Genomic DNA, 25,902 nt, shown 5'->3' with positions numbered 1-25,902 from the left:
TATATACATACATATATACATATATATGGCATTTTTAAATATAAATATACATATAGGGAGAGATGTTTCTTCCTACTAATAGAAGAAATTCAAATTAAAAGTTTTAAAGAAATGCCATTTTTGACCTATTGACTTGGCAAAAATACAAAAGATTGACAAGCTGTGGGAAAACAGATGCTCTCTTATATTGCTGATGTAGTGAAAACTGGAACAATTTTATAAAGGGAAATTTAGCACCACTTTTCAAAATTCCAAATGCATATGCCCTTTGATCCAGCAACCTCACCCTGGGAATTTATCCTGCAGATATATAGACAGAGATAGAGATAGAGATAGAGAGAATGAGGATGTTTTCTATGCACAGATATAGAAATATTTTCAAGTTATACTGATATGTGAAAGGAAAAATGTGGAAAAATATTTGTGCAAAGAAGGGTCATAAATATATATATGTATATTTGCTTGTATTTGCATATAAGAACTCTAGAAGAACATACAAGAAACTAACAATGGTGGTCACCTTTGGTAGGAGTAAGTTGGAACTGGACAGCGAGACAGGGATAAGAACAAGACTCTTCATCAAATATATTTTAATTGTTTCATTTTTAAATCATTTGCGTTGCCTAATTTTGAAATATAAATTTAAAATATAGCCTTGAAAAGTCTCTGAAATTGTCCATAAAGTCTAGGACATAAGATTTTCTACATGCGCACCTACTCTGTAATGTTTATGCAGACTAAAGTTTGAAAACAACTTGACTAAATTAAGGAACAAAGGTTAAGATGCTCTGCAGGTATCCGGGTACTGAAATCATTCTCCTTTAACACACCTACCAAGTCCTTGTTTGAGAGTGGGTGGGAAATTCTAAACAGCATGTACTTGCCTGCAGGGCTTAGGCTAAACTAATTATTAAGCCTCCAGAACAGGTGGATTTGTTCTTGTGAGGATTAAAGGAGTCCCAATTCCAGGGAAGGTTGAAATTCATAGGTAAATTATAGATGCATGTAATGGGATCCTGTTACATGGTGGTCATATTTTCTGAAGTGTGCCAGCTCAGGGTACACGGTCTGAGAAGGGCAGCTGTCCCATTGAGGCACTGGATGTACTGTCTGAAATCTGTGCCGTCCTAGCGAATTCTAGGAGTGATTATTAACATCACATGTGGTTTTCAGTGTGAGGGATATGTAGGTGACCAAAGTCAGAAAACTTGAATGCACTACCTGGGTAAAAAACCTTTTCTTTGTTACCTCCCACTGGATGCAATATAACACAAGTCATTCACTGGACCTGCAGAGAGAGAGAGAGAGAGAGAGAGAGAGAGAGAGAGAGAGAGAGAGAGAGAAACATTGAGGAGGCATTTGATTCCATTGATCAAATCATTGAGGGTGAATTCTTAAGTCCCTTTTTATCATAAGACTTTTTAACATACTGATTCAATTTTAGTCAATGACGCTGCTTCTGTAGAACTTGTATGCAATCACTCGTTTTAAGCTTTCTCAAGGAAATTAGTAAAGAAATGGACCATCCAGAATATCAGACTCAGAGAGGAGAGGGTGGTTTTTATGAAGGACTTTGATTCCTTGGCCAAAAAATTAGTACTGGTGCCATAGACTGTGGAAGACATTTGAGATTTTGAATAGGAACGTGGTAAGAGCAAAATTTCCCTCTGGTGAACCTGGCAGTGCAGTTTAGATTGAAGTGGGAAGAGACTGCACTAGAAACAAGGTTAAAGGTCATTACAGTAGGCCATTGTACTGTTTTGGGATACCCTTGGCTATTCGTAGAATATGAAAGAATTCACGAGACTCAGAAAAATAGGAAAGCAAAATAAGGAGGATGCCTATGGCAGAGAAGACAGCTGCCGTGGGTTTCTGTTTAGCTGGGGTTTTGTATTTTTGTCTGCAGGATGTAGGGTGCTTCTCAGTTTGCAGGGGGTTGCTGTTACAATTGGCTTCTTCTGGAAACTATTCTGTTCCCATCTATGATGGATGTAGGGTGCTTGTCAGCTTGTAGGTGCAATGCTAGCGGGGGATTCAGAGCCAAGTGGTTAATTTTTAAGCTCATTCCTGCTAACTCACAAGCTTGCTCCTGATAACTCTTTACCTGTATCACCATAAGCTTGTTCCTGTTACTCATTACCTGTCTCATCAGGGATGACTGGTGCATTGAAGAAAAGAGGAGAATTTAAGTACAAGTCACCAACTAGGTGTGAAGAGCAAAGTAGAAGCAAAGAAAACCTTGAAATAAGAGATTGGTTGGCTGAGGGAAAGAGGCATCGTTAATGACATGGGAGACATATGACATGTTTGGAGGCAAACAGATCAGGCGTTTAAGGCGCCAGCAGGGCATTCAAAGGGCACTGTCCACAGATGGTTAGAAGGGAATTCTGGTGCTTTGAGAAATGCTGAGGCTGGAGATGGGTGGGGAGCAGCCATGACAGTGAGTGAAGTCACCAAAGGCAAGGGTAATATCTACAAATCTTTTGTGTGTGTGTGTGTGACATTGCACTTCCTTTATTTTATTAGTGAATCAATACATCTTAAATGTTTACTTACTTATTTGAAAGCCCATTCAATGAGGTCCCAGGACTATTCTAATGGAGTATAGCTTGCATGAATTAGTAAGTGTCTAAAAATCTATTTTAAAAATATGTATCTTACCTAGTTCCACAGAGGTTTTTATGTGGCCTTCAAACAAAAAAAGAAGTACTTTAAGACAAAAATCTGCAGTATTAATACAAGGGATGGAAAGAGACGGAATCTGATGAAAATTAAAGCCACCAAACAAAGAAGCTGAGGGAAAGGAGACAAAGACGAGACAGATAGAGAACGAAAGAAAAGCCCTAAAGATAGACTCTTCAGCAACACTTTCAGGTGGAGTTATTACTAAATCCCCAGACTTCTATCACCTAAATCACTAAAGCTGGATGTACCCAATATTCCAGGAGGCCCATCCTAGACACTTACGGGTATGAATTCAAATGCTGCTCATATATAAATATTTTCTAATGCCAGGTCAGTGTAAATCTATATTGATGGGCTGATCACTCAATACTTCACCAAGTCATCCCAATTGCCCTGATACTTTTCCTGTGCCATCTGTAGCTTCTTGAATGCAAGCAAACTTGATTTTTTAATACCTACGATCCATTACAGATTTCTGAACACTTTACATCCTACTTGGGTAAAATTTAGGAAAAAAAAAATTTATCTTCCCTCCTTCCTCCTCTTCTCCCCTCACAGGCAACTATTTCTTCGTAGCTAAGGTCCCTGTGGGGTTTAAAGAGGCCTCTTTCAGTGGTGCTATATGGTGGTTTGGGTTTAATGTTTCAAATAATAGAAAAAGAAAAAAAAAAGAATGTTGGGTTTCACTGTTGAAGTACAAATTTCTATATGCTATATAAAATCATTCTTGGCTTCAGGCTGTTTCATTACAAAAATGGATTCACCCTTAGGTAAGAACATCTTATCTGATGATTGAGTTGTTGCTCACATAAATGATAATTAATTTATATTTCTTGGAAATGTGGGCAGGTAAGGAGACGGAGCCAAAAGTGTAGGAGGTTTTTGTCATTGCACATAATTGTTCAATTATTTTGTGTAAAATAATAGGCACCTGTGTAAACTTTGTCATATTATATTCTTTTAAATCAAGACTGGAAAGCACATATTATCCCCATGACCTGAAAGAAAATAATATTAAGGTGTAGTAAAATGCAGTACATTCTGTCTTGAATATATTTAAATTAAGCACAGTGGTACCTCGGTGTTCAAATGTAATTTGTTCCAGAAGTCCGTTTGAGTTCTGAAATGTTCAAAAACCAAGGCACCGTTTCCCCATAGAAAGTAATGCAAAATGGATTAATCCATTCCAGACCTTTAAAAGCAACCCCTAAAACTGCATGAATTTTACTATCTAATAATACCATAGATCCATAAAATTTACGACGTTTGTAAACCGAAATGTCCGTCAATGGAGGCAACCGAGGTACTACTACATCTCCAAAAATAAGACCCCCACCTACTTGCTGTGTTTAACAGGGGAAGTACACCTTGGAGAACAGGAACATTTTTACGTGGAAATTCAAGGCAAAGGATAAAGAAATGGACATATATGTGTCACGCCAGGATGCAGCATTCACACAGGTTGGTTCCTATCCAGTCATGATTTTGGGGTCATGTTGATGCAATTCTAAATGAGACGTTGTGGGGACAGAGTCCCAGAGAGCAGTTTCCAGGCTCTCAGCCTCACGTGGAAGGGTGCTGGCTAGGTTATTAGATGTCATCAGCTGTAATGAGATGGCCATCCACTGTGGCTGGGTGTCCATCAGTTGTTACCGGTTAGCCATTAGCCACTAATATAACTGCCGTGGCTACGGTAGGGGTTGGTTGGTTGGTTGGTTGGCAGAGAAGCAGACAGGCAGATTGTGGATCGTGTGGCTCCTGCTTCCTGTGTCTACAACCCAGCCACCGGCGAGAATATAGTGGTATGAATCCCCTACCTATGACTCCATGGGTGTTCCTTTTCGGCCTCATCATATCCTGTGTTCCTGTGCGGGGAGTGGGAGCAGAGACCCCACATGACAGATGTCATTTTCTTGATTGATAGCTGTGGAACCCTGTATAAGACATAATGTTTAATCAAACATTGTACATCAAGGTAGAAGCACAGCCCAGTCCCAATTTGTGTTAGTCTTCTCCTCCTCCCCCTACTTCACTAATAATAATAATAATAGTAATAATAATTGAGGCCATCAAGTATGAACTGCCCCGATCCCCATCTTCACTTCTCACTCCCACCACACATACAGTTTCAGAGGGTGAGGGGTCCTCCCTCCTTTCCAGGGTCAATCTTTATACCCTCATCTTTGATTCCACTTAGTGTCCACAACTGACTCACTTACAGGTGAGGAGGCTTGTATCTTGGGCATTCCAAGAGCACTCAACTGTCATGTGAAAAGTGTTGGAGGAGCCTTCAGAGGGAAATCGAGCAGGTCTCCTGAGAGGCGGGAGTGGCAAACAAGTTTCGGTGAGCCACACACTCACACAGACTTAGGGGCCCCTATATTCCAGTTGTTAGCCCTTCACTCCTACTATGTCTACGAGGTCTCTCAAAAGACACTCCAGGTTAACAGCCAAGGGACTGCCATTACCATCAGGCCTAATTAATGAGGGCCACTGGTTGTGGCCCAGCGTTGGGCATTCCTCCATTTGTGCTTGTACCTGAGTTGGCAGTGGTGGTTGCATGCTATTTCAATATTCTTACTGCTTTTAGCTTAAAGTCATTTTTATTTTCTAACAGCAAGAAAAAGAAAGAGTAAGTAAAACGTGTTATGATTTGTCCAAAGAATTTATTTGGTTTAGAAGATAAGATAAGGAAAGTACATTCATATTTTGCCCTTGGTTAGATGAGATCTGGTTACTCAAACACCTGCTTATAGCTGTGTTTCCTGGAAGAGCTATGGAGCTGCAGGACAGAAAAGGGGGAGCCTCTACAATGAATACCTTTAGAATGTTTTGGATTGTGTAATATGTGCATATATTACCTAGTCAACAAAATTGTTATTTTTTTTTAATATGTAACCGTTACTGATGCACATAGCCTGTAAAGGAATGCTGATATGATGCTGGAGGGACCAGATCATAAATTTTGCCTCCTTAAAGCAGACCAGACATGTTTTTATGTAGCCCAGCTTCTAGGTAGAGTATCCAGGTATTCAGGGGCCATGAACCATTACACAGACACACACACACACACACACACACACACACACACACACACACACATGCTCACACACATACCATTTTTCAGAAAAGAACATACACGTAATTAAAAAGGCATGGGGCATATGTTCAATTTTAGTACTCTAACCAAAATTAGGTAGACTGTGATCTTAAGAGCTTCATACAGGAGGTAATATTAACTGAAATATTCAATGAAGAAAAAGGTGGGGTTCAGTATTCTAAAGGGAAACCACTAGGTTTCTGTTATGGAAGTCACAATCCAAGTGATGTTTTCTTAGGTTGCTTCTGCTATTTTTATGGAGTAGACTGAAGATGGACATGGTCAGAGAAGACTCTAGAAATTGAACAACTGCAATAGTCTGGATGTAAGGAGCTGAAGGCTCAGACAAGGGAATGGCTATTGAAAGAGGAGAATTGGATCCTAGAAATGTTGTGAGAAGAAATAAATGGCAGGATTTGAACATGGATTAGTATTTGGATGAAGAATGTGAGAAGTTAAGACTTTAAACTTTGCAGGACAGCTAAACGTTGATGCCATTGATATAAATGAAGATTCTGGCCAAAAGGTAGTAATAAAAGAATCAGAAAAATCACACTACACAGAGGCAATCCAATGAATAGCTATTGATGACCAATCTTAAAAACTGAGAGTTATGCACAAAAACAATCACAAAAAGTGGTCTATTGTGACTCCTAAAAAAGAACAACAGAATAGGAACTTCTTAAACATAAAGATAACTTCCTTAGCTGCCTCATTTGTTAGAAAGAACCAAGAAATGCATACTCTTTCCAGGAAGTAATTCTAATCTTTGTCTCTTAACTTGTATAGGCAAGAGGATGACAAGATTTATGGAACGTTCCACAAACCTGAACTTGCAATCTCAAATTACTTAAATTTGTGATTCTATTTTTTTCTCTCTGGCACCAATCTGTTTTATTCTAGAGCGTGGTGATAACATATTAATAACTGGAGGACGCCATCGCTACTTAGGAAATGTAAGGTGAGCGTAAGGCAATAGACCCAATTCACATTCAGTGATTCACTAACTTGCAACTTCAAATATCTGCAGAGCCTATGCTCACCTTTATGTCCCTCAGATAATGCGATTGCTACACTAGATGACAATCTAGTGTATTGCTGCATTAGATGACAGCTGAGTCGATCCACATAAAAGAAAAGGGGACATTAATGCAGGGAATGAGAGAAAGGCTAAAAGCAAGATGAAGCTATGACATTTTCAGACTGCCCTGTTTCTGGGGGTCTCAGGAATATAGAGATATTGGATTTGGGGTGACCCTAGTCCAAGCCTGATTCATACTATTCATTTGTTACCTAGTTGTAAAAGTACTCCCACCTCGCTGAAGGGTATTCTTCTGGCAACTTCAGCACTGTGGAATATAGCCTTGAGTCCAGAAAGACGCAGAAAATGCTGCTAAGAATCTGATAGCCATTGAAAAGCTCAGGTACTAAACCCCAGAGGTTTCAGCCTGTCAGTGGGATATTCGGTTCTCAGAGCCGTATCAAGCCTAATTTATAATCATGGATGGTTTTGCACTCCACCATGGAATAGGAACAAATCCTTGCTCAGAAATCACCTTCTCTAGGAAATCCCTGAGTGAACCTGGATTCCCTACACAGTTAGTTCATTTAGCATCATAATTAGTGAGTGCTTCCCAATGCCGAGTGCTGGCTTTCCCTCCTGGTACCTATGCAGACTTCCAGCCTTGAACATGTCATTCTGAATCACATGGCTGGTCACAAGCCCATCTCCCTCCAGACTACTGGCTTCTTGTGGGGGGCAAGTTTCTGTCTTTGCATCTCTATTTTCCTAGTATAAGTGCACAAAATACACATAAAGGAGGCTCACTAAGTATGTGCTGAAATGCAGTGTGTGACAGCAGAGTATACCGGAGTCAGGGAGTCAGGCAGGAACGGGCCCCAGATGCCAGCTCTCTTTGGAGTGGTCATTCATTCAACAGATGGATAACCAGTGCGGGGTCCTTTCATAGGACTTACCAAAGAGTACCAATCAGTCAGCCAGAACAGTGACTGAGAACTACATCACTAAAAATCATGGAAGAAACTCAGAACATTTAGTTTGAAGAAGAAAACTGAGGTGTGAGTGTGGGTGTTCCCCTCAAGAGACAGGAGTAACCCCAGGGAGGAAAGTCTGCACATATGGATGCTGAAAACAGAACAAAACACAGAAACTGGTCAGCCAGGGCAGAATTCCCACACTTCCGGTCTCACCCCATCCTCTCCCTACAGTCTCTAAGCTGGGGCTCACTGGATTTTGATTGCCACACCCCTCTGGCAGCTACTGTTGTACCTAAGAGGTCCTGACACTGACCCTCTGCAACCCATCTTCAGCTCATCAGGCAGCTGGGATGAGGAGCCCAGCCAAAATGCTGTCCCTGCTCACAGTTCTGCAGAGCTGTGGAAGGAGAGGCTAGAGCCATTCATTTCTCTGAAGGAAGGTGCAGCCAGAAATAGTTAGGTCACTGGTTCTCAAAGTGTGGTCCGTGGACCAGCAGCATCAGTGTCACCTGGGAATTTGTTAGAAATGCACACACTCATGCCCAGGCCTGCTGGATCAGCAACTCTGTGTGGGGGCCCAGAAATTTGTTTTAATAGGCCCGCCATAATAATTTTAATGCAAATTAAGTTTTGAGAACCATCAGGTCAGGTAGCCTGTCCCAGGAAAATCTCTCCACTGCTTATACCAAGGGGAACCACTTACCTCTCCTCTGTCACTTGGCCTAGATGGTGTGGTATTGGGTGAGGAGGAAGAGGAAACTGGGCGACAATGGTGGATGTGGTGCTGGGTCAAGATGTTTCTTGTAACCTATATATATGTCTTGGTTGAAAAATGCACACCTTAAAAATGCAAACCACAGAAAGAGAATTGTGATACATCATTATGGCTTTTTCCTTGTGTACTTCTGAAACTGGACAAGGTGACACTCTTCCCAGTTACTGCCAAACAGATAGATTATCCTAGAATTTCAAAAGGTCGCAATCATAGGAAAGGAGATTCTTCCACCAGTTATACCCTGTTTTTAGCCAAGGTGGTAGCATCGTTGGGTACATTAGAAAGGGCTCCTTCCTCCTGATAGGTGCCCCTCACAGGTCGGAGCCTGGTGGGAGGGGAGTGAAGGCTGGATTTCACCCCATTGCCTGGAAGCCCATGTGCAGGAGCCAGCCTTCACAGCCAGGCAGGATGGGATGACAGGGCCTTCTGCAGAGGACATGGTGAGTGAGTGTCCCTGACACAGCTGAGCAGGGCCCACGTTCCAGGCTGCTTGGATTCAACTGGAGAGGGAGATTGTTAAAGAGATGAGGAATGAGGGACCAGAACTCAGGATTGTGTGTGTGGAGGGGGGTGGGATTCAGGCGGCGGGTGGACCTTAGTCACCATGGTGGGGGTAGGCAGAGAGGAGAAGACTAAAGGATAGGAGAAGGATGTTAAAAAATACGCTTTTGCAGGAGGAAGAAATATAGAGGGTTGGAGGTGTCAGTGGCAATTGGCAATTGAAAAGGATATGGAAACATATACCCTCAGAATAGGCCCCAGGGCACATCTAACCCAGAGACCCTCACTGGGAGTCACTGCTCACCAAGAGGACACATTGGAATCCCCCAAAAGGAACATGTATTCCTTGAAAGAGGATTGACTCATTGATGGAGTACTCTAAGTTTGTACTTTGGGGGAAAAAGTCAATTATTTACTTAATTTGAAGTAGAAAGGATAAACATTTGGCACAGGCCTGACTACGAGTGTCAGTCAAAAAGTAAGATATTTCTAAACTTTTCTCATGTAAAAGCTGGGATGGTGTGGATAATGCCTGAAACTGCAGCCAGCCTCACCCATCCCACCGGCACAGTGCCCTCGATCCTGTGCTCAACCAGTCTCCATCACTGGTTGGCAAGCTTGGCCAGCTACTGGATTACTGCCTGGGCCTACCTTCCTGCAGAACAGAGCTCCTTCAGGGTCCATAGTTCCTTGCACAAATAGAAACCAAGCTCTGCAACCGAGCTCAGAGTTGCCCTGGAACTGGTCATAAGGGGCAATTGAAAACACCATCATGTTAAAAAAAAAAAAAAAAAAATGAGCCCAGGCAGGCATTTATTTGGAAGAGGCTAGGGACTGTCAGCCAGGACTGACACATGTTTGATCGGTGGTGTATTTATTCAACAAGCATTCTCTGAGCCCCTGCTTGGTCAGTCACATTGGGTCAGGCTGGAGAATACAGCAGTGAACAAGACAGAAGTCTCACTCCATCTTTTGCTTCCCAGTGGCCTTCCAGCTGCATGTTCCAGGAATGCAAGGGAGGGGATCCGTTCAGATGCTTTTCTAAGTCACCTAGGCAGGTGGTCACTTTGGTCACTCCCCATGGGCTAGGTGTCCTCAGACATGTTTATTAAAAATCTTCCCTTTTAATTTCATCTCCTCTACCCCCAAGGACTAGGTAAGTCAGGAATGTTTCTAGGGTTTTCTGTGTTCCTTACCATAACAGACACTATGGCTGCATCTGGCAGGGAGAGGGGCCTGGCTCCACCTTTGCAATGGACAGCCCAGCCACGCCAGGGCTGATTCAAATGGCCTATGGGAATCAGTTTGCAGACCTGGTATGTGGGCCCTCCTCCCTATCTGTGAATTCTCACAGCTCCTTCCTGATGCCTGATACACACGGGGGCGGGGGACATATGTCAATTTAAAGGTAAACTTATAAGTTCAACAAATAGAATGCTTTCATTTGGAAAATAAGAGTCACCCATTCTGAATTTTCAAATAGAAAGCTGTAAGATGTTTGTATTTATCGAAAGGGAATATGGATTTTAAAGGATTGCGACTTGCTGCTTACCGTCCGTCTAGGCCCGGAATGGGTTATAGGCAGACTATTGGCCCTTTGAGCTGTGCAGCAACCTTCAGCCACAGTCAACCTCCTCCACCTACCCCAGGTGCGCTGCACAGTATTAGCCTTTCCAAAGAGCGCCGTGGCCTGGAAAATGTTGGGAAGCCCCGCCTACAGCTCCAGACTTGCGTTGTGCAATACCACAAACAGGAGACACATGGGATTACCTGAGCCCATGAAATGAGGCCAGGTCAGATGGGGCATGCTGTGAGTGCGAAACCCACAGCAGATTTTGAGGACATGTTACCAAAAGAGAAAAATGTCAAATGCTTCATTCATAATTTTATAATGATTAGATGTTGAAATACTATTTTGGCTATATTGGGTTAAGTAAAACATATTATTAAAATTAATTTCACCTGTTTTAGTTTTCTTACTCTGGCTACTAGAAAATCTTTAATTATATATGTGGCTTCCCTCTATGGCTTCCCTTACATTTCTATTGGACAGCACTGATCTGGCTATCCCTACTGCATCCTGACCTGAGAAAAAAAGGTAAGACTTAGAGGCACTGGCAGTTAGAAGATATTTAGTGGCTGTAGGGGGCCAGGGAAGGAGATCAACCCTTTAATTGTTTAAAAAATAAACTTCATAAGATTCAGAATGAAAAGGCACCTACCAAGAAATAAAGAGAGGGAGGGGAGTGGAAGGGAGAGGAAGGCAGGACAGAGGAGAGGAAGGGAAGAGGGAGAGGAGTGAAAAAGCAGCAAAGGAAAAGGACCTCTGTCTCAGTCAGTTCCAGCTGCTGTCACAAAGTACCATAGACTGGGCGGCTTAAACAACATGTATTTCTCACAGTTCTGGAGGCTGGGAGGGTCAACATGTCAGCAGATTTTGTGTCAGCTGAGTGTCGCTTCCTGTTTCACACCTGGGCATCTTCTGTGTCATCACAGGGTGGAAGGAGCAAAATTGCTCTCTGGGGTCTCTTGTATAAGAGCAATAATCCACTCGTGAGAGCTCCACTCTCGTGACCTAATCACCTTTCAAAGGCCCCGCCTCCCAATACCATCACCTTGGGAGTTAGAATTTCAACACATGAATTTTTATTTGGGGGTGGGGGTGGCAGGCCACAAACATTGTCTATAACAACCTCCAAACTGTATTCATCCCTCAAGTCTCCTCCCTGAACCCCCCAATGACACCGCTCAGACTGACCAGCTCACATCTGCCCTGTTATTGCATTTGTCTTCCGAACAACAACACTATTTAGTAGTTAGGTTTAGTTCCACAAGCACATTTTATGTACCTGCTCTGTGTAAGACATTGTTCTGGGCCAAGAGAGAGCTATAGTAACGACACATGCTCCTGTCCCAAGGCGACCACAGTCTGCGGAGGAACAGACATGGAAGCAGGCGATTGACACACAAACCTCCCAGTGCTGGTGTCTGCACACTGAGGGAGCCGAGAACTGAGAGCGCTTTGCTCATCCCCAGTGTTTTCTGATTCTCTCTTTGTCCCCAGTTGGATTGCAAGCTTCAGAGCAGGAAGCTTGTCTTATTTCTTCTGCCTCCAGGACTGAGCTCCAATATTCAGAAAATGCTGAGTGATTACAAAAGATTCAAATGACATGGGGACTTTAAAACCAGATTAACTTGACTCGTATCCCAGCTCTGCCACTTAACCCAGCTGTAAGCGTGAACTTGGGCAAGTTTTGACCTACCTGTGCCTCAGCTTCCACACCTGTCAAACAGAAAATACGGTACCTACCTAGTAGGGTCCCTGTATTAAATGAGCTTGGATGTAAAAGTGTTTAACCCAGTGCCAGCACACATTAGAGCTAAATTAATGCTACCAGTGATTATTATAAGCAGTGATCATTACTGCTTGCCAGCCAGTCCTCTACACGTCCAGCCTTGTGTTTTCTGATTTCTCTAACCCACAACACCATAATGGAGAACTGAGTAAAGGAAGACTTTCTGAGTCACAGGGGCAAAGAAGATAGGTGTTTAAGGTTTAGCAAGGCTGCTATAAATGTTAACCCGTTATTCTAACTTAGTGTCAGTTGATAATTACTTTAACCCACCAAATATGTGCAAACCTGATCTGATTAAACATTTTAAGATGCATGTGAAAAAATGTAGCTCAATTCTACATTTTTGATCTGTAAATCAGGCAACAGGTCAATTATTCTATGGCAGTAATTTTTGTGGGTTAAACTGTTAGTCATTTCTCTCCAGGAGCTAAGGCACAAGAGGGAGACTGAGACGTATAGTCATTCATATATTTATTCACCACATTTTTACGGAGCACCTAAAAAGTTGTGGCCAGGCATTTAAGGAATGGCAAAAATAAATCAGATATCCTACCTCATGGAGTTTATAATTTAATTGTATATGGTCTTATAATGAAAGCAGCCCAAAGTAGAAAGTATTGTGCCAGATGCAGTCTATAGACAGTAAGGAGGAGGAGGTGACATGATCTACACGAGTAGACACAAGGAAAAGGAATTCCAGGTGGAGGCAAATAGAGATGCAAAGGCTGGGGGTCAGAAAAGTACCAGGTATGTATCACAACATAGATAATTTCATTTGGCTAGAGGATAGAGAACGAAAGGGGGAAATCTGGAGAGAAAACTGGAAAACTATATTTTCATGGATCAGGCATGTATCGGATCATGGCTTAAATATAAGTTAAAAGTCCAGGTTTTATTCTGTCAACAATGCAGACCTTTGAAGATTTATTAACAACGAAATTACATAATCGCATTTAATCTGACAGATTGTATAACATGAATTAGCATGGGACATAAAGTTGGAAAGCTACTGTAATAGTCAAAAGGTAACAAAGGCTTGAGGGAGAACAGTGCTGTTGATAATAGAGATTCCATTCTGATAAGACAGCGAGATTCTGATAAGACAGAGTGGACAGAGGAGGAGTCAAAGGTAAATCTAAGTTTTGCTCAGGTGAGAGGGAGGACATGGTAGCAATAGGCAGCACAGGAGGAGGAGCTGCTTTCAAAGGGAAGGAGGTGAATTTTAGATTTATATACCCTGGTAGTCAGCCAAGGGATTGATCCAACAGTTAATCCTCGGTTGGCAAAGGTTCCGGGATGCAGATTTATGAGGCACGAGTACAATGAGTACTTAGAGCCCTAAGACTGGAGAAAACTCATTAGTGGGTGAAACTTCAGAGAAGGAAGAGAGAAAAATGTAGAAGGTGAGGAGTGAGAGGGAAAGAGAAGAAGGAAAACAGGGAAGCGAGAGGGGAAGGATTGAGCCAGGGAAGGCTCCACAGGAAGGCAGAGCTGAGAGGTGGGTGTAGGGGAGGGAAGCACTAAGCACCTCGAAACTAAGGGTGGAGTGCTGAGGCTCAGTTCTTACTCATCGCAGGAGCCCCCCTTCAGAAAGAGCCGACGTCCCACCCACAAGGAGGTTGCTATTGGCCAGCAAGATGTTAAAGGCCCCGAAGAGTCCCACAATATATGCCTCACGTCCCCATCCCCATCCATACACGCCTCCTTGAAAAACAAAACCCTCTCCTCTGTTGGCCTAAAAACACACACACCCACGGATGGAGGCAGCCAGAGCACCAGGAAGCCTCTGTCCATGTGCCCCCAAATCCAGGGGTGTTGAAGGGCTGGATGAAGTATGAAAGCCCTGTCTCCTGCCTCACGGCTGTCCCGTGCTCTTACCACACCCAGGAGACTCGAGTGAGGAGCCATGGATTCCTCTGTACAGACTGCTCAGCAAGTATCTTTTGGGAGTGGCATAGATGAAGCCACTTAATGCCAAGGGAGCGCACAGTAGGACAGGAACGGGAGGGAGAAGCCCTTCCGGAACACGAGGGAGGGGAAGTCACCAGAAATGGGTGTGTGGGCCGCGGGGACCTCCGGCTGACCTGCAGGGGAAGACGTGCAGACTCAGTTTGCCTGCCTCTGCGGCCACTGCGCCGGAACTTGGTGGTTTGCAGTTAAGCCGGCACTGGTCAGAAGCCAACAGGCCGTTCTGAGCCAGGTTCTCCCGCTGCCCAAACTCTCCACTTTGCCAATAATCCGAGCCAATAAAGGTGTGGCGAGGTCCCCGCGGGGACGCGGAGCTCCTCCTGATGAGCGCAGAATTATGGTTGGGCCTGAAACGTTACTGCTTAGTTCAACCGACATTTCGCGCTCCATCGCGGATACACCAACAGTCAACGGACTGTGGCCCTCCCTCCACCACACCCGGGATTCTGGGGTGTAGAGACCCCCGGGAGGGGGGTCATCGGGACCTGGACCGAGACGGGGCAGCCGGGTAGGGTTCGTAGCGTCTCACCTGGGGGCCCACAGGTGCCAACGTCCACCCCGCCTGCCTGTAGGCGCAGAAACATGCGGTGGTTGTGCACGCGGCGGGCGCCGTTGCCCCCGTGGTGCCGCTGCTTCTCAGTGCTGGGGACCAGAATCTGGACCCCGCCAATCTTGGCGCAGGACCGCAATCTCAAGGGTTTGGTGACGGCGACCAGGCCAAGCGGCAGCCACTCCTCAGTACTGCCCCCAGGACGTGCCTGTAAAGAGCACACCCAGTAGACTTGAGGACCCTAAAGCACAAGGTGAATGAAAGTGGTGGTGTTTATCCTTGTGCTCTGGAGCGAAGAGAATTTAAGCAGAACATGTTTAAGTCATTCTGGCCTTTTTTCTGCAGTAGATTCAGTGGTTCTTGAAAAACATCTTGGTAGGAAATAAAAACTGAAAACTACTTAGCAGAGGCTGAAGGAATCCATTCTATAAAGACAAGTATCTTAAATAGATACCTTGAGTGTTTCTTAAACCCAGTCTTAAACCCGCATGTCGAACTTTTCAAAAACTCAGTAAAATATCATTATACATTTGTGTATTAACGATGCAAGTGCAAATGGACATACAAGTATATTTTGCTTTCAAGAAATGTATGTTTCTTCATCTAGTGCCTTCTGGATATAGGTAAAAGAGTTTACCTGAAGCAGGTACCTGGCTTCCCAAGTGTAGGAAAGATGTAATTCCTCCCTTGGAGGCAAGCAAGGACAAAAAAGTGCCAGCATTAATTTGAGGATTTTATCACCAGTGGTCTGACCTCCCTGGGAATATTGGACAAAGTATTTCACTATTGCAGAGCTGTCCTCATTTTCAGGGTATTGGTTTGCTATGCTCTGGACCCAGGAAAGGAGTGAAGAAGAACTGGAAGGAAAAGCCTGAAATGCCAGAGGTGCTGCCCAAGCTCGTGAGTACAGCTCGTGTGCACTGGTTGAGCTAAGTTCTCACTTAAATTGTTAGAATTATTTTTGTAGCTCAAGACACTGAGTGAGTTATATGGTAGATCTGTATGCTTATCACTTTGAAGAACCAGTATTCAGATTACATTCACCCACTTTCCATAGCATTGGATGTTGAACTTGGACAGTAAAATTCTTCTTTGTGTGTCTGCTTATAATTTCCTGAACAACAACATGGAACAGTCAGGAATCAAAACCTTGGCAGGTCTGCAGCTGAGAGAAACTCAGGCATCTCCCACTGCTGCTTGCTAGTTCCCCAGAATGCTGCTGCTGTTGCTGTTGTTGTTGTTAGAAGTTAGGAAGTCTTCTGATACTGCAAGCTGCAAGCTGCATACAAGTTCCCAAAGATGCTAGAATGATTACAATTCACCGACAAAAGAAGTCTCTACTGTCCATTGAGGCAAGTTCTGATCTCTTACTCTGAAACAATCCAATCCTGAAAGGCAGTCCTGAAACAAGTCTTCTGAATAGCAATCTCTTGAAATAGCAATCAATCCTTATGCCACCTAAGGTCTGTCATATATTTTTTCAGATGTACCTTAGAGCCAACCTCCTTGTTCCTGCCTCCCCCTCTGGAAATGGCCAGTTCTGGGAGGGTCTGGCAGTCAATGATAAAAATATTGCTTATCAGGCTGAAGGGCTAGCTCATCCAGACAAACAATATCTACTGTTCCTGCTTGGGGCCATCGGCCCAAGGTCTTCCAAAACCTGGCAACATGCCTGTCCCATCATCCTGATATAACTTAGCTACTTCTTTACTTCATCTGCTGATGTGGGCGAAACAGACAGAAAGCAACATTATCTCGTATATAGAAAAGCAGCCTCATCTCATATCTCCCCTGTTCTGGAGATTGAGACCCAGAAGGCAATATCATCTCGTATCTCTCCTACTCGGGAGAATGAGACCAAAGGGGGAATTTACTCAACCCATAATCACAGCACAGAATTCTTTTAACCCTAAGCTAACCGTTACCCCACATGCAGTAACAGACCAAAGTGAATAGACAAAAGCTCACATCAACCAATGAAGGCAAATTTTCTTCAACATCTTCTCTACAATTCAGCCTCAAAATTTGTGTTCATTGGTAATCACATTCAGTCTCTTATATGAGAAAACAAAGAGTCAACAGACAAAATTTAACCATCACCTCACATGCAGTGTCTCATGTAAGGGAACAAAGAAACAGACAAAAGCTAACCATCACCTCACATGCAGTCTCTCATGTGAGGGAACAAAGAAACAGACAGATTATAGAACCCTAACCATCACTTCATGAGGGAACAAGCCTAACCTCAATGGGGGAGAAAAACAACATTACCTCAATGAGGGAGAAAACAGATAAAAAGAAACAATGGAGTTACATCAGGAGACGTGAGGGAGGTGTTTATGGGGTTCATACCTGTGGTTAACGCTGCATCAAGAACATTGGTACAGATACTAGCGAGAGCCCACCCTACCGTAACATTTGCCCAACCATGATTTTGAGCACACCAATGACCAATATCAGAAGGGCCACACTGCCAATCCTAATTTTTAATAATGTCCAGTCTAAATCTTTAAAGTCCAGTTTGTGATGAAGTCCAGTTTTTCATCATGTGCAGTCCAAACCTTTGAAGTCCTGTGATGCGGGCCAGGAGGGAGGCTCGGCTGCACCAAGCTCACTGCCCGCTCGGCCTCTGGCAGTTCCATTTATCAACATGGTTGGGGCAGAAGGGTTGATCAGGGCTCATCCATGCAGTCCAATATGCTTGACTGTGTCCTTCCAAGACTTCCACGTGGATGGCTAGGTAGTACTGTTTCACATCATTGTCCGTTCAGATTGACTTGCTATACAGATACTCCAGGGAGGTCCTCCTCCAGCAGATGTTGGAAATTGTGCACGGATCCAGCATTGGGACTGAGTCATGGCTTTAGCTGTGGAGGTAGTCCAGTCTACAGAGATGTTCCTTGACAAGGAACAAAGAAAAGCCATCCTACAACAACAGCGTAGTGGTTCGATATTTATATAATTTACAAAACAATCCCCCCAAGCAGTCTAGTATCCACTTGGCACAATACCTAGTTATTACAATGTTATTGACTATATTCCTTAAGCTGTACTTTACGTCCCCATGATGTTAATTACTTGTATTTATCATGCTCCTTTGCACATATAAAGATTTAAAGCCAAAAAAAATGTCTTTTAAACTAATTATGCTGTGAAGATGTCATCTTGTGCTTTTGGTTTCTCATAAACAAGTACTGAAAAAAATTTGAAATTCTATTCTGTGTGATATATACAAATTTACTTTTTTAGATAAAGTTTGACCCTACTGAATATTGGTGAATTCCGGTTATCCATCTGTAAATTTTTTCTTTATTTAGATAAGAGGTTGTTTAGAGAAGAATTTGAGAGCTTAATATAAATTCTGTTTTACTTTGTGTTTAGCTTTTTGCTTTTATTACGCACTGACTCCTTCTTCAGTTCCTATATCCCTCCAGTGGGTACTTGCTTTTAAAAGTTGCATAACTCTTTGGTTTTTTGGAAACTAAAAAGATAGCCTTTTTTTTTAACTTAAGATAACTTTATGCTAATTTGACTTCGCTTTTACTTAATTTGTGCTTTCCTTACAGGAAAAAAAACAAAACCCCTCAATTTTAAACTTGCAAACAAGCTCACAAGGGAAAAAAATATCCCTAGATTTTTATGAGGCCATTCCTTTGTTTTATGTGCTATTTCTTAAACAAGTTCTATACATTTTTTAATAATTATGCATAAATATGATGCACCTAAAGAGTATTTTCTGCCTTTCATAATTTTTTTCTTTGTTTCAATTTTGATAAAAGTCTAGTTCCCACTTAAACTGAAGAATTTGAGCTTCTGAACTGACTGCAGTTTACTCATGCTGAAAGGAACCTCATATAAAATACTAGTGTCACAAGATCTAAAATAGAAGATTAAACATAAAACATTTTTACATAAATTATTAGTTTATCTTTAGCTAAGTAAGTACTATGTACATTTAGTCTCTGCCTTGCTATATCAAAGAATTAGGAATCCTTTTAATTTATCCACAAAAATAATGACTACCAACATGTTTGGAAAGAGAAAATAAGCTTATACAAATTCAACAAATCCTTTTTGAAAGATACATAGATTAAATGTTTAAAAACAGAAACTATTTTCCTGCTAATTAATTATAGTGGTTGTTTTAATTTTTTTTTTATTTACTGTTTTTAAACCTTGTCTTGCAAATTTTTGTCTTAGATTCCATGATTGATTTTAAATGCTGTTGCCTAATGTTCAGAGATCAAGAACAAAAGTTGATTTTCTGAATAAGTAAGACTTGGCAGGTCATTAGTATAAAAATCTTTATCTAAAGTATATATAAAATAAGGGCAACTCAAAATTTGTAATTCTTATTTACAGAATTTTCACGTTTAACCGTGTTTGCCCGAAAATAAGACCTAGCTGAACAATCAGCTCTAAGGCGTTTTTTGGAGCAAAAATTAATATAAGAACTTATATTATATTATACAAGACCATGTCTTATATTATAGTAAAATAAGACCGGGTCTTATTTTAATTTTTGCTCCAAAAGACGCATTAGAGCTGATTGTCCGGCTAGGTCTTATTTTCGGGAAAGCATGGTAATACTTTTAAAATATCATGTAATCTCCAATTATGTGTATAAGCAATTATGTTACTGGAGCTTCAACAAAAATAGGGTGTTTAAGTCAATATAGCATTTTTTTTTCAATTGTATGCATTACTTCCATGCTGATTTTATAAAGAAAATAAAAGCTTACACCAAAACATTTCTGTTCTTTGGAAAAATGGGAGAACAGAAGGCTTTTATGGTTGTTTGCTTGGTATTTGTAAAGTTTCTTATTTAAGATGCTATGCCTAAAAAATATTTTTATTTAGCTCTTATCATTAGTCTGTGTTAAATACTGGAGTATAATGAGTGATAATCTATGGTGACTGTAAAAGTAAATGCTCATTTATTTTAATGCACAATTCACTTGACTTTCTAAGGCTCTCAGTTATCAAAAATCATTAATTCACTCAATTCACTGGATAAAGCATAGTCACCACCTAAGATGATTTTCTGAGGGCAATTTAAGAGAACCGTAGAGAAAAACCTATGGAAATATTTGCCACCATAACTTCAACAGAGTAACGTTTAGCCTAATTCTAGTCATTGAATATTTTCCCTATGTGTAGGCTCAAAAGGAAGATTGGTTGTACTTCCTACTGATATAGTTCTACTGTGTTAAGTTGAGAAGAGCCAAATAATTGCAGCCAATGTACTTTAGGTCATGTTTAAAAGGCATAAATACTCAGTAGTTTTAGTATCCAAAGCATACTCAAAAGTTGTCCAGTCTGAGGGTTGCTAGATGGGGGGGGGGCGGGTCGGATAAGGAGGAAGGTGAGGAGATTAGAAAGCACAGTCAGTAACCACAAGATTGTCACGAGGTTACGAAAGTCAATTTGGGGAATGTAATCAATAATGTTGTAAAGATTTTGTAGGCTATCTGATGGACACTTGTCTCATTAAGGAGACCATCCCAGGGATGGTGTAGATGCCTGATCACTGTACTGTACACCTGAAGTTGAAGCTGAACAATATTGAATGTTAACTACAATTATATATATATATATATATATATATATATATATATACATACATATATATATATGTATATATATATATATATATATATATAGTTACAAGAAGTGGAGTACAGCATTAGGAACAGAGACAGTGAAAATGTAATAGCTGTGTGCGATATCAGAGGGGTAGTAGATGGGGGAAGAGAGTTGTCACTGTGTGAGGGATATAAATGATAAATGTCTATTACATTGTTTTGTGCACCTGAAACTAATAAAAAAATGTTATTAAAAAAAAAGGAAGACAGGAATTGCAGGTGAAAATAGTAACCGAAAACATGCATTTTTTTTGTATTTTACAAAGTAATAAAAAGAGCTTACAATAAAAAAAAAATTCTCTCCAGATGAGGCATTACAGGATATTTTTAATCAAAAGAACAAACAAACAAACAAAACACGTACCTTATCATGGCATATATTTAAAGCCATGAAATATTTACAATGCAATGCCTAAGGTAGACAATGTATAGTTTATTCATTCTATAGCTCAGTAAATTCTGAATACAAAGATTCAAATTGAGGCTCTCAAGTGAGTGTGTCAGTGCAAAAAACAACAACAACAAAAAAGAAAAAAACAACAGTCCTTACCGAAACAGTTCCTCATCTCCAGAATTTGATTTTCATACTGAAAGATGGTGTTTTCTAGATTATGTCTTAGATGACATAAAGTTAGGTAGGCTATAACTCTTTCCTACAGCCATCAAAGTACATTCTGCCTTGTGACTGAATCATTTCTGAGCAGGTGACACTCTTCCTGCTGTTCCTAACATGTTAGAGCTACCACATAAAAGGCTACCTCTAAGTACATATCTGCCAAATGCAATAAAACACCTCAGTTGAAGTTCCCACAGCTCTGAACAAATCCCACCAGCGTTTTGATGTCTCATAGAAAGTGCTCGCTACATCAGTGAGTTTGTAATCCTGGGAAACAGGCAGTAGACCTGTTTTGAAGTGTGACATGACAAGAGCCTTTCTTCTCCGGAGACTGAGAAACTGTTTTACTAACTTCTATATTTTATTATTTTGCCTCTTTAAATCATGTTGCCTCTGCAACTTTCCTTTCTCCAGTGGTTCTCCATCCATTATCTTTTGGGCTTTTTATTCCTTTCTCACTTTGTAACAATAGTCACTAGGATCAGTTCATGAGTACTCAATAAATATTTGTTGAATGAATAGAAAAAAAAAAGTTGTCCAGTCTGGAGTATTCTAACATAAATGTTCAAACACTGAAAAACACATAATATCACATTTCTTTGTGTCCAATTTTTATATACACAAACAAACTGATTTTGCACATGGCACCACCATAAACCCACTCAACACAGTAAACCCTGTCTACATTCCCAACTCATTCCTTCTCACTTTTTCCTTTGGGGTGCTCTCCTTCTGCAGCTCTCATTTTCCACACTGAAGCACCTCGTATGAGGATCATGTGAAGAGTGAAAAGGGAGGCTGACTACAGAAAGCAGGAGTTTGAAATTAGGGAGGTAATTTACATTCTATGCAGGTCACGAGAAATTTCTGTTGGAACTCTGGCAATGAAAATAACAACCACAAAAGTAACCAAGGTTTGCATGCCACTTTTCCAGCCCTACAAGTTTGACTCTGGGTACTTAACAAAATCTTGCTTTGTAATTTTTACTGAATCATTATATGCAGCTGCCAGTTTCTTGAGGGTGGGACCCATGTCTTGAATTTCATAAACACTATATATATAAAATTTCTTTTTTGATATATATATCAAATATATATATATATATATATATATATATATCCCTCAGAAATAAACATTCTTAAACTTACTGCCAAGCAGTTAAGAGCTTCAAGTAAGAGATTTGCTGGATTTGATGATGGGAGAGTTTTCAAGGCTTCAGGAGATGAATGACACAATCAGAGGACGGCAGGAAAATGTGTGGTGAATGGGCAGAAGGAAGGGGGTGGAACAGAGTGGAGGGACTGGGGAGAGAAGACTCTAGGAATCCCCCTTTGGAAGGATTAATACTGGGCCATAGCCCTTCACATCCTGCATATAGAAATCTTTATTATTTTAATTGCTAAAAATGTTTTCCATGGTATCTATGTATCATATAGATATATAGTTAGTATCTCTATATCAACTATTTTTTACATTTCTCTTATTACAAATGTTTGGTAACATAAGCAATGCAAATTTATAGGCATAAAGTTGAACATAATGGTTATATCCTAGTTCTTATTCCTAAGTTTGTTTGAATTTTCTCATTTTTTCCCTTAAGCAGACTTGTTAGATATTTAATTGTTAGATTTTCCTAAAACGTTTTGGTTTTCTTTATCGATTCTACTCTTCCCATTTTCTAAATATTTTTCCTGCTTCTATCTTTGTTATACACTTATTCCTAATTTCTCTTGATTTATTTTTCTACTTTTTTAAGTTGAACGTTCAGGGTTTTTTTAATTTTCAATCATTCTAGGTTAAACATAAAAACATTTAAAGTTATGAAATTTCCCCCTGAATATAGTTTTAGTTGCATCTCATAGATTTTGATATATAACGTTTTTGTTGTCATTTTTGTGGCTTTATTTTCTGTTTTTATTCTTTCTTTGAACCTAAATATTTCTAATTTTATTTTAAAATTGATCCATGGTTAGATATCTTTCTGTCATTCGTTACCAATTTGATTGCATTATGATCACAAGTGATTGCTTAAAGGGAAAATGAGTAGAAAATAAAATAAGGAATAAACTGGGGTGGGAGTACATAAGCATGAGACATAGCATTAAAGAGTAAAAAAAAAAAAATAATGAAGACAAGGCACAAATAAGAGGAGAATGTAAAAGGGCCCAAGTGGCTGGACAGAGCAGAGGACTTGCTTGTCAGTTATGGGCATGACAGTAGGCTTGGATTGTTGAATAGGGTACATGATACGAGATAGTGTTAGAGATCAGAAGGTCATGAGGAGAGAGTATTAGAAGAAATGTCCAGGAAAAACAGTCCTCAGAGAAAATCCCACTGCTCCTGGGTTGTGATGGGGTTTTGAAGCCCAGCAAGGAATGTCTTACTTGATCTGCTCTTGATCTGCTCTGATAGTGTAAGTGTTAAGACTTAAGGCTAAACGATCTTTTTCCCACATCATTCCTTGGCTGTATTAATTAGTACAGTAGGACCTTGGGTAAGTCACTTAAACTCTAAGGCCTCAGTTTTTCTGATCTCTAAATGGGCTAATAGTCCTCGCCTCATTCGTTTTGTTTGAGGATTAAATGAGCTAATGTTTAGAACAGTACATGGCACATAGAAAGCACTCAGTAAAAATAAACTCTTATTATTGTTATTCCAGAATGCAGGTACCCTCCCCACTGCACAGTCATGGAGACAATGTCGGTCCTGCAGAGAGAATGAAGCTACCAAAGAGAACACAGATACAGAACACAGATGCTCAAGTTAAGCCAAGCCACAGCATTCCCCCGTCCTTTTCATTAAAAAATTAAACAGCCATCCGGGAAGATGCCAAGCAAATTGGTGAGAGGCCAAGACTTCAGTAGAAATCAGCTGATAGAAATTCTGTACTAAAAGACTTTTCTTTGAGAAAGTTAAACACTGTCTGGGATGAGCACTAAGTGCCCTGAAATAGCGGGACTCGTAGTTGGACAAGAAAAACAGATCACCTAGTAGGGGGTCTAAAAAGAACGTAGATTATTCTCTCAGCCACTGTGTAGGCTTATAATCAATTCTTTAGAGAGAAAGAACAGGAAACCCATAGCAGACTCACTCTAAAATCTTTACTGTAAACATCTCATTATAGTATGACCTCAGTCATTCTTCTAAAAAAAAAAACACATCCTTTTGTCTTTATAAAGTCTTAAGTGAACTAGGCTTTGTGCTAGACGTTGGAGACACGTGGTGAACAAGACAGAGCAGCGCCCGTGGAGTTCACGATCTACTAGAAGAGACGGACATTAAACAAGTAATCACACACATGTCATTGTAAGCTTTGATGGTGCTCAGAATAGGAAGTAGTCAGCGAAGATAATATCAGGGGCTTTTAGATTTGGGGGTCAGAGACAACTTTTAGAGAGAGTGCTCGTAATGCCATTCCCTGAAAAATAATGGAGCATTAATTAGCCAGGGAAAGAACTGCAGTAGTTCACGCCAGGGAATTCCACTGGAAGGCTCTGGAGTGGGAAATGTGGGGGGTGGTCCAGGAAGTGGGAGAAGGCCTGTGCTGTGAGCATCAGCAGTGGGATGAAAAGCCTGTGGGGGGTGAGGCCAGACCCCCAGACCGTGTGGCTGCATTAGCATCTTGTTTTCTCCCAAAACAGGTCAAGTCACTGAAGGCTTTTAGGCATATACAACTGACATGTTCAGATTTGTGTTTTTAATCCATCATTCCAATTGCAGTATTGAAAATGAGTTTGAGGGACCACAATAGAAAAAAGAAGTCCATGTGCGAAGCTTGCAACCTGGCCATGAGAGTCAAGGTTATGGTGAGCACAACCAAATATGAAGACCCCTTTGCTACAGCAGGTCCTTAAGACCTCCTATCTTCCTGGGTGCTCCATGCTACAGAGTGGCACCCAAACCATAGGAGAAATAACTGAGGTTCCTCAAGCAGTAAAACTTGTATTTGCATTAAATTTAGTTGAATCAAAGCCAGGGAAAGAACTGCAGTAGTTCACGCCAGGGAATTCCACTGGAAGTGTCGAAAATAACTTTAGCCATATGGAAGGCTGTGAAAGAATGGATTTGACACAGTGAAATAAGTAGCTGGAATGTCAGACTGAGACTGTGAAACGATTAGTTTCGCTGATGTGCGAGGGTTTGAAGAAGCCACCGGAATTCGGGGCAGTTGAGCAAGAGAGGAATTAAGCAGATGAAAATCAAATTATCATACTGAATTTATTAAAAGCAAAGTTGAAGCATTCGGCGTAGGTCTGTTGACAAGCGTTGCCGCAAATGTTTCCTCCCTGAGTTCAACCTGCCCCAATGGTAGTGGGCCCTGCAACTGGGGATGCAGTACAGGGTGGGGCCTGTCTGGGGGCTTTGCCATTATGGGCTCCTTCATAAACATTAAAAATTATATTTTACAGCTGTATTGATACAAAAACAAATACAATTGACGCTGGTTTATATTCCTTTTATTATGATTGTGATTTTAAAAGAAAGGAAAACATTTTCATGAACCCCTAAACTGGGCTACATCAGCCCAGCAGAGGGCAGAATCCAGGAAGGCAGGCAGGTGGGTCCCGAGATAGAGGAGACTTGAGCTGAAAGTAAGAAGCAATGTTACTCTCATAGAATCCTCCCCAGAGAACACGACTGGCTGTCCCTCCAACAAAGTACACTAGGATTCAAATAAATGTTTTGGTCCTGGGTGGACAGAATTGT

At 41.1% G+C, this 25,902-nt stretch overlaps 1 protein-coding gene and 1 long non-coding RNA gene across 3 annotated transcripts in view; both read left to right on the top strand.

The window, feature by feature from the left end:
• LOC117025942 (aldehyde oxidase 4-like) overlaps positions 1–25,902 on the top strand; it is a 129,522-nt gene that overhangs the window by 29,973 nt on the left and 73,647 nt on the right. The window contains exons 5-6 of one of the 2 annotated variants that reach the window (XM_033112318.1): positions 4,042–4,146; positions 15,744–15,833. In XM_033112318.1, coding sequence (XP_032968209.1) covers positions 4,105–4,146; positions 15,744–15,833 — 132 coding nt within the window. In that variant the 5' untranslated portion in view covers positions 4,042–4,104. The remainder of the gene's footprint in view (positions 1–4,041; positions 4,147–15,743; positions 15,834–25,902) is intronic. The other variant, XM_033112320.1, reaches the window with a different exon arrangement.
• LOC117025943 (uncharacterized) lies at positions 21,983–25,436 on the top strand. The gene is made up of 2 exons (XR_004423669.1): positions 21,983–22,108; positions 23,855–25,436. It is a non-coding gene; the product is annotated as an uncharacterized LOC117025943 (long non-coding RNA).

Source organism: Rhinolophus ferrumequinum, chromosome 8, assembly GCF_004115265.2.
Source record: "Rhinolophus ferrumequinum isolate MPI-CBG mRhiFer1 chromosome 8, mRhiFer1_v1.p, whole genome shotgun sequence".
NCBI classification, from domain to species: Eukaryota; Metazoa; Chordata; class Mammalia; order Chiroptera; family Rhinolophidae; genus Rhinolophus; species Rhinolophus ferrumequinum.
The sequence above is the reverse complement of the archived record's forward strand: the minus strand, read 5'-3'. Positions and strand labels throughout refer to the sequence as shown.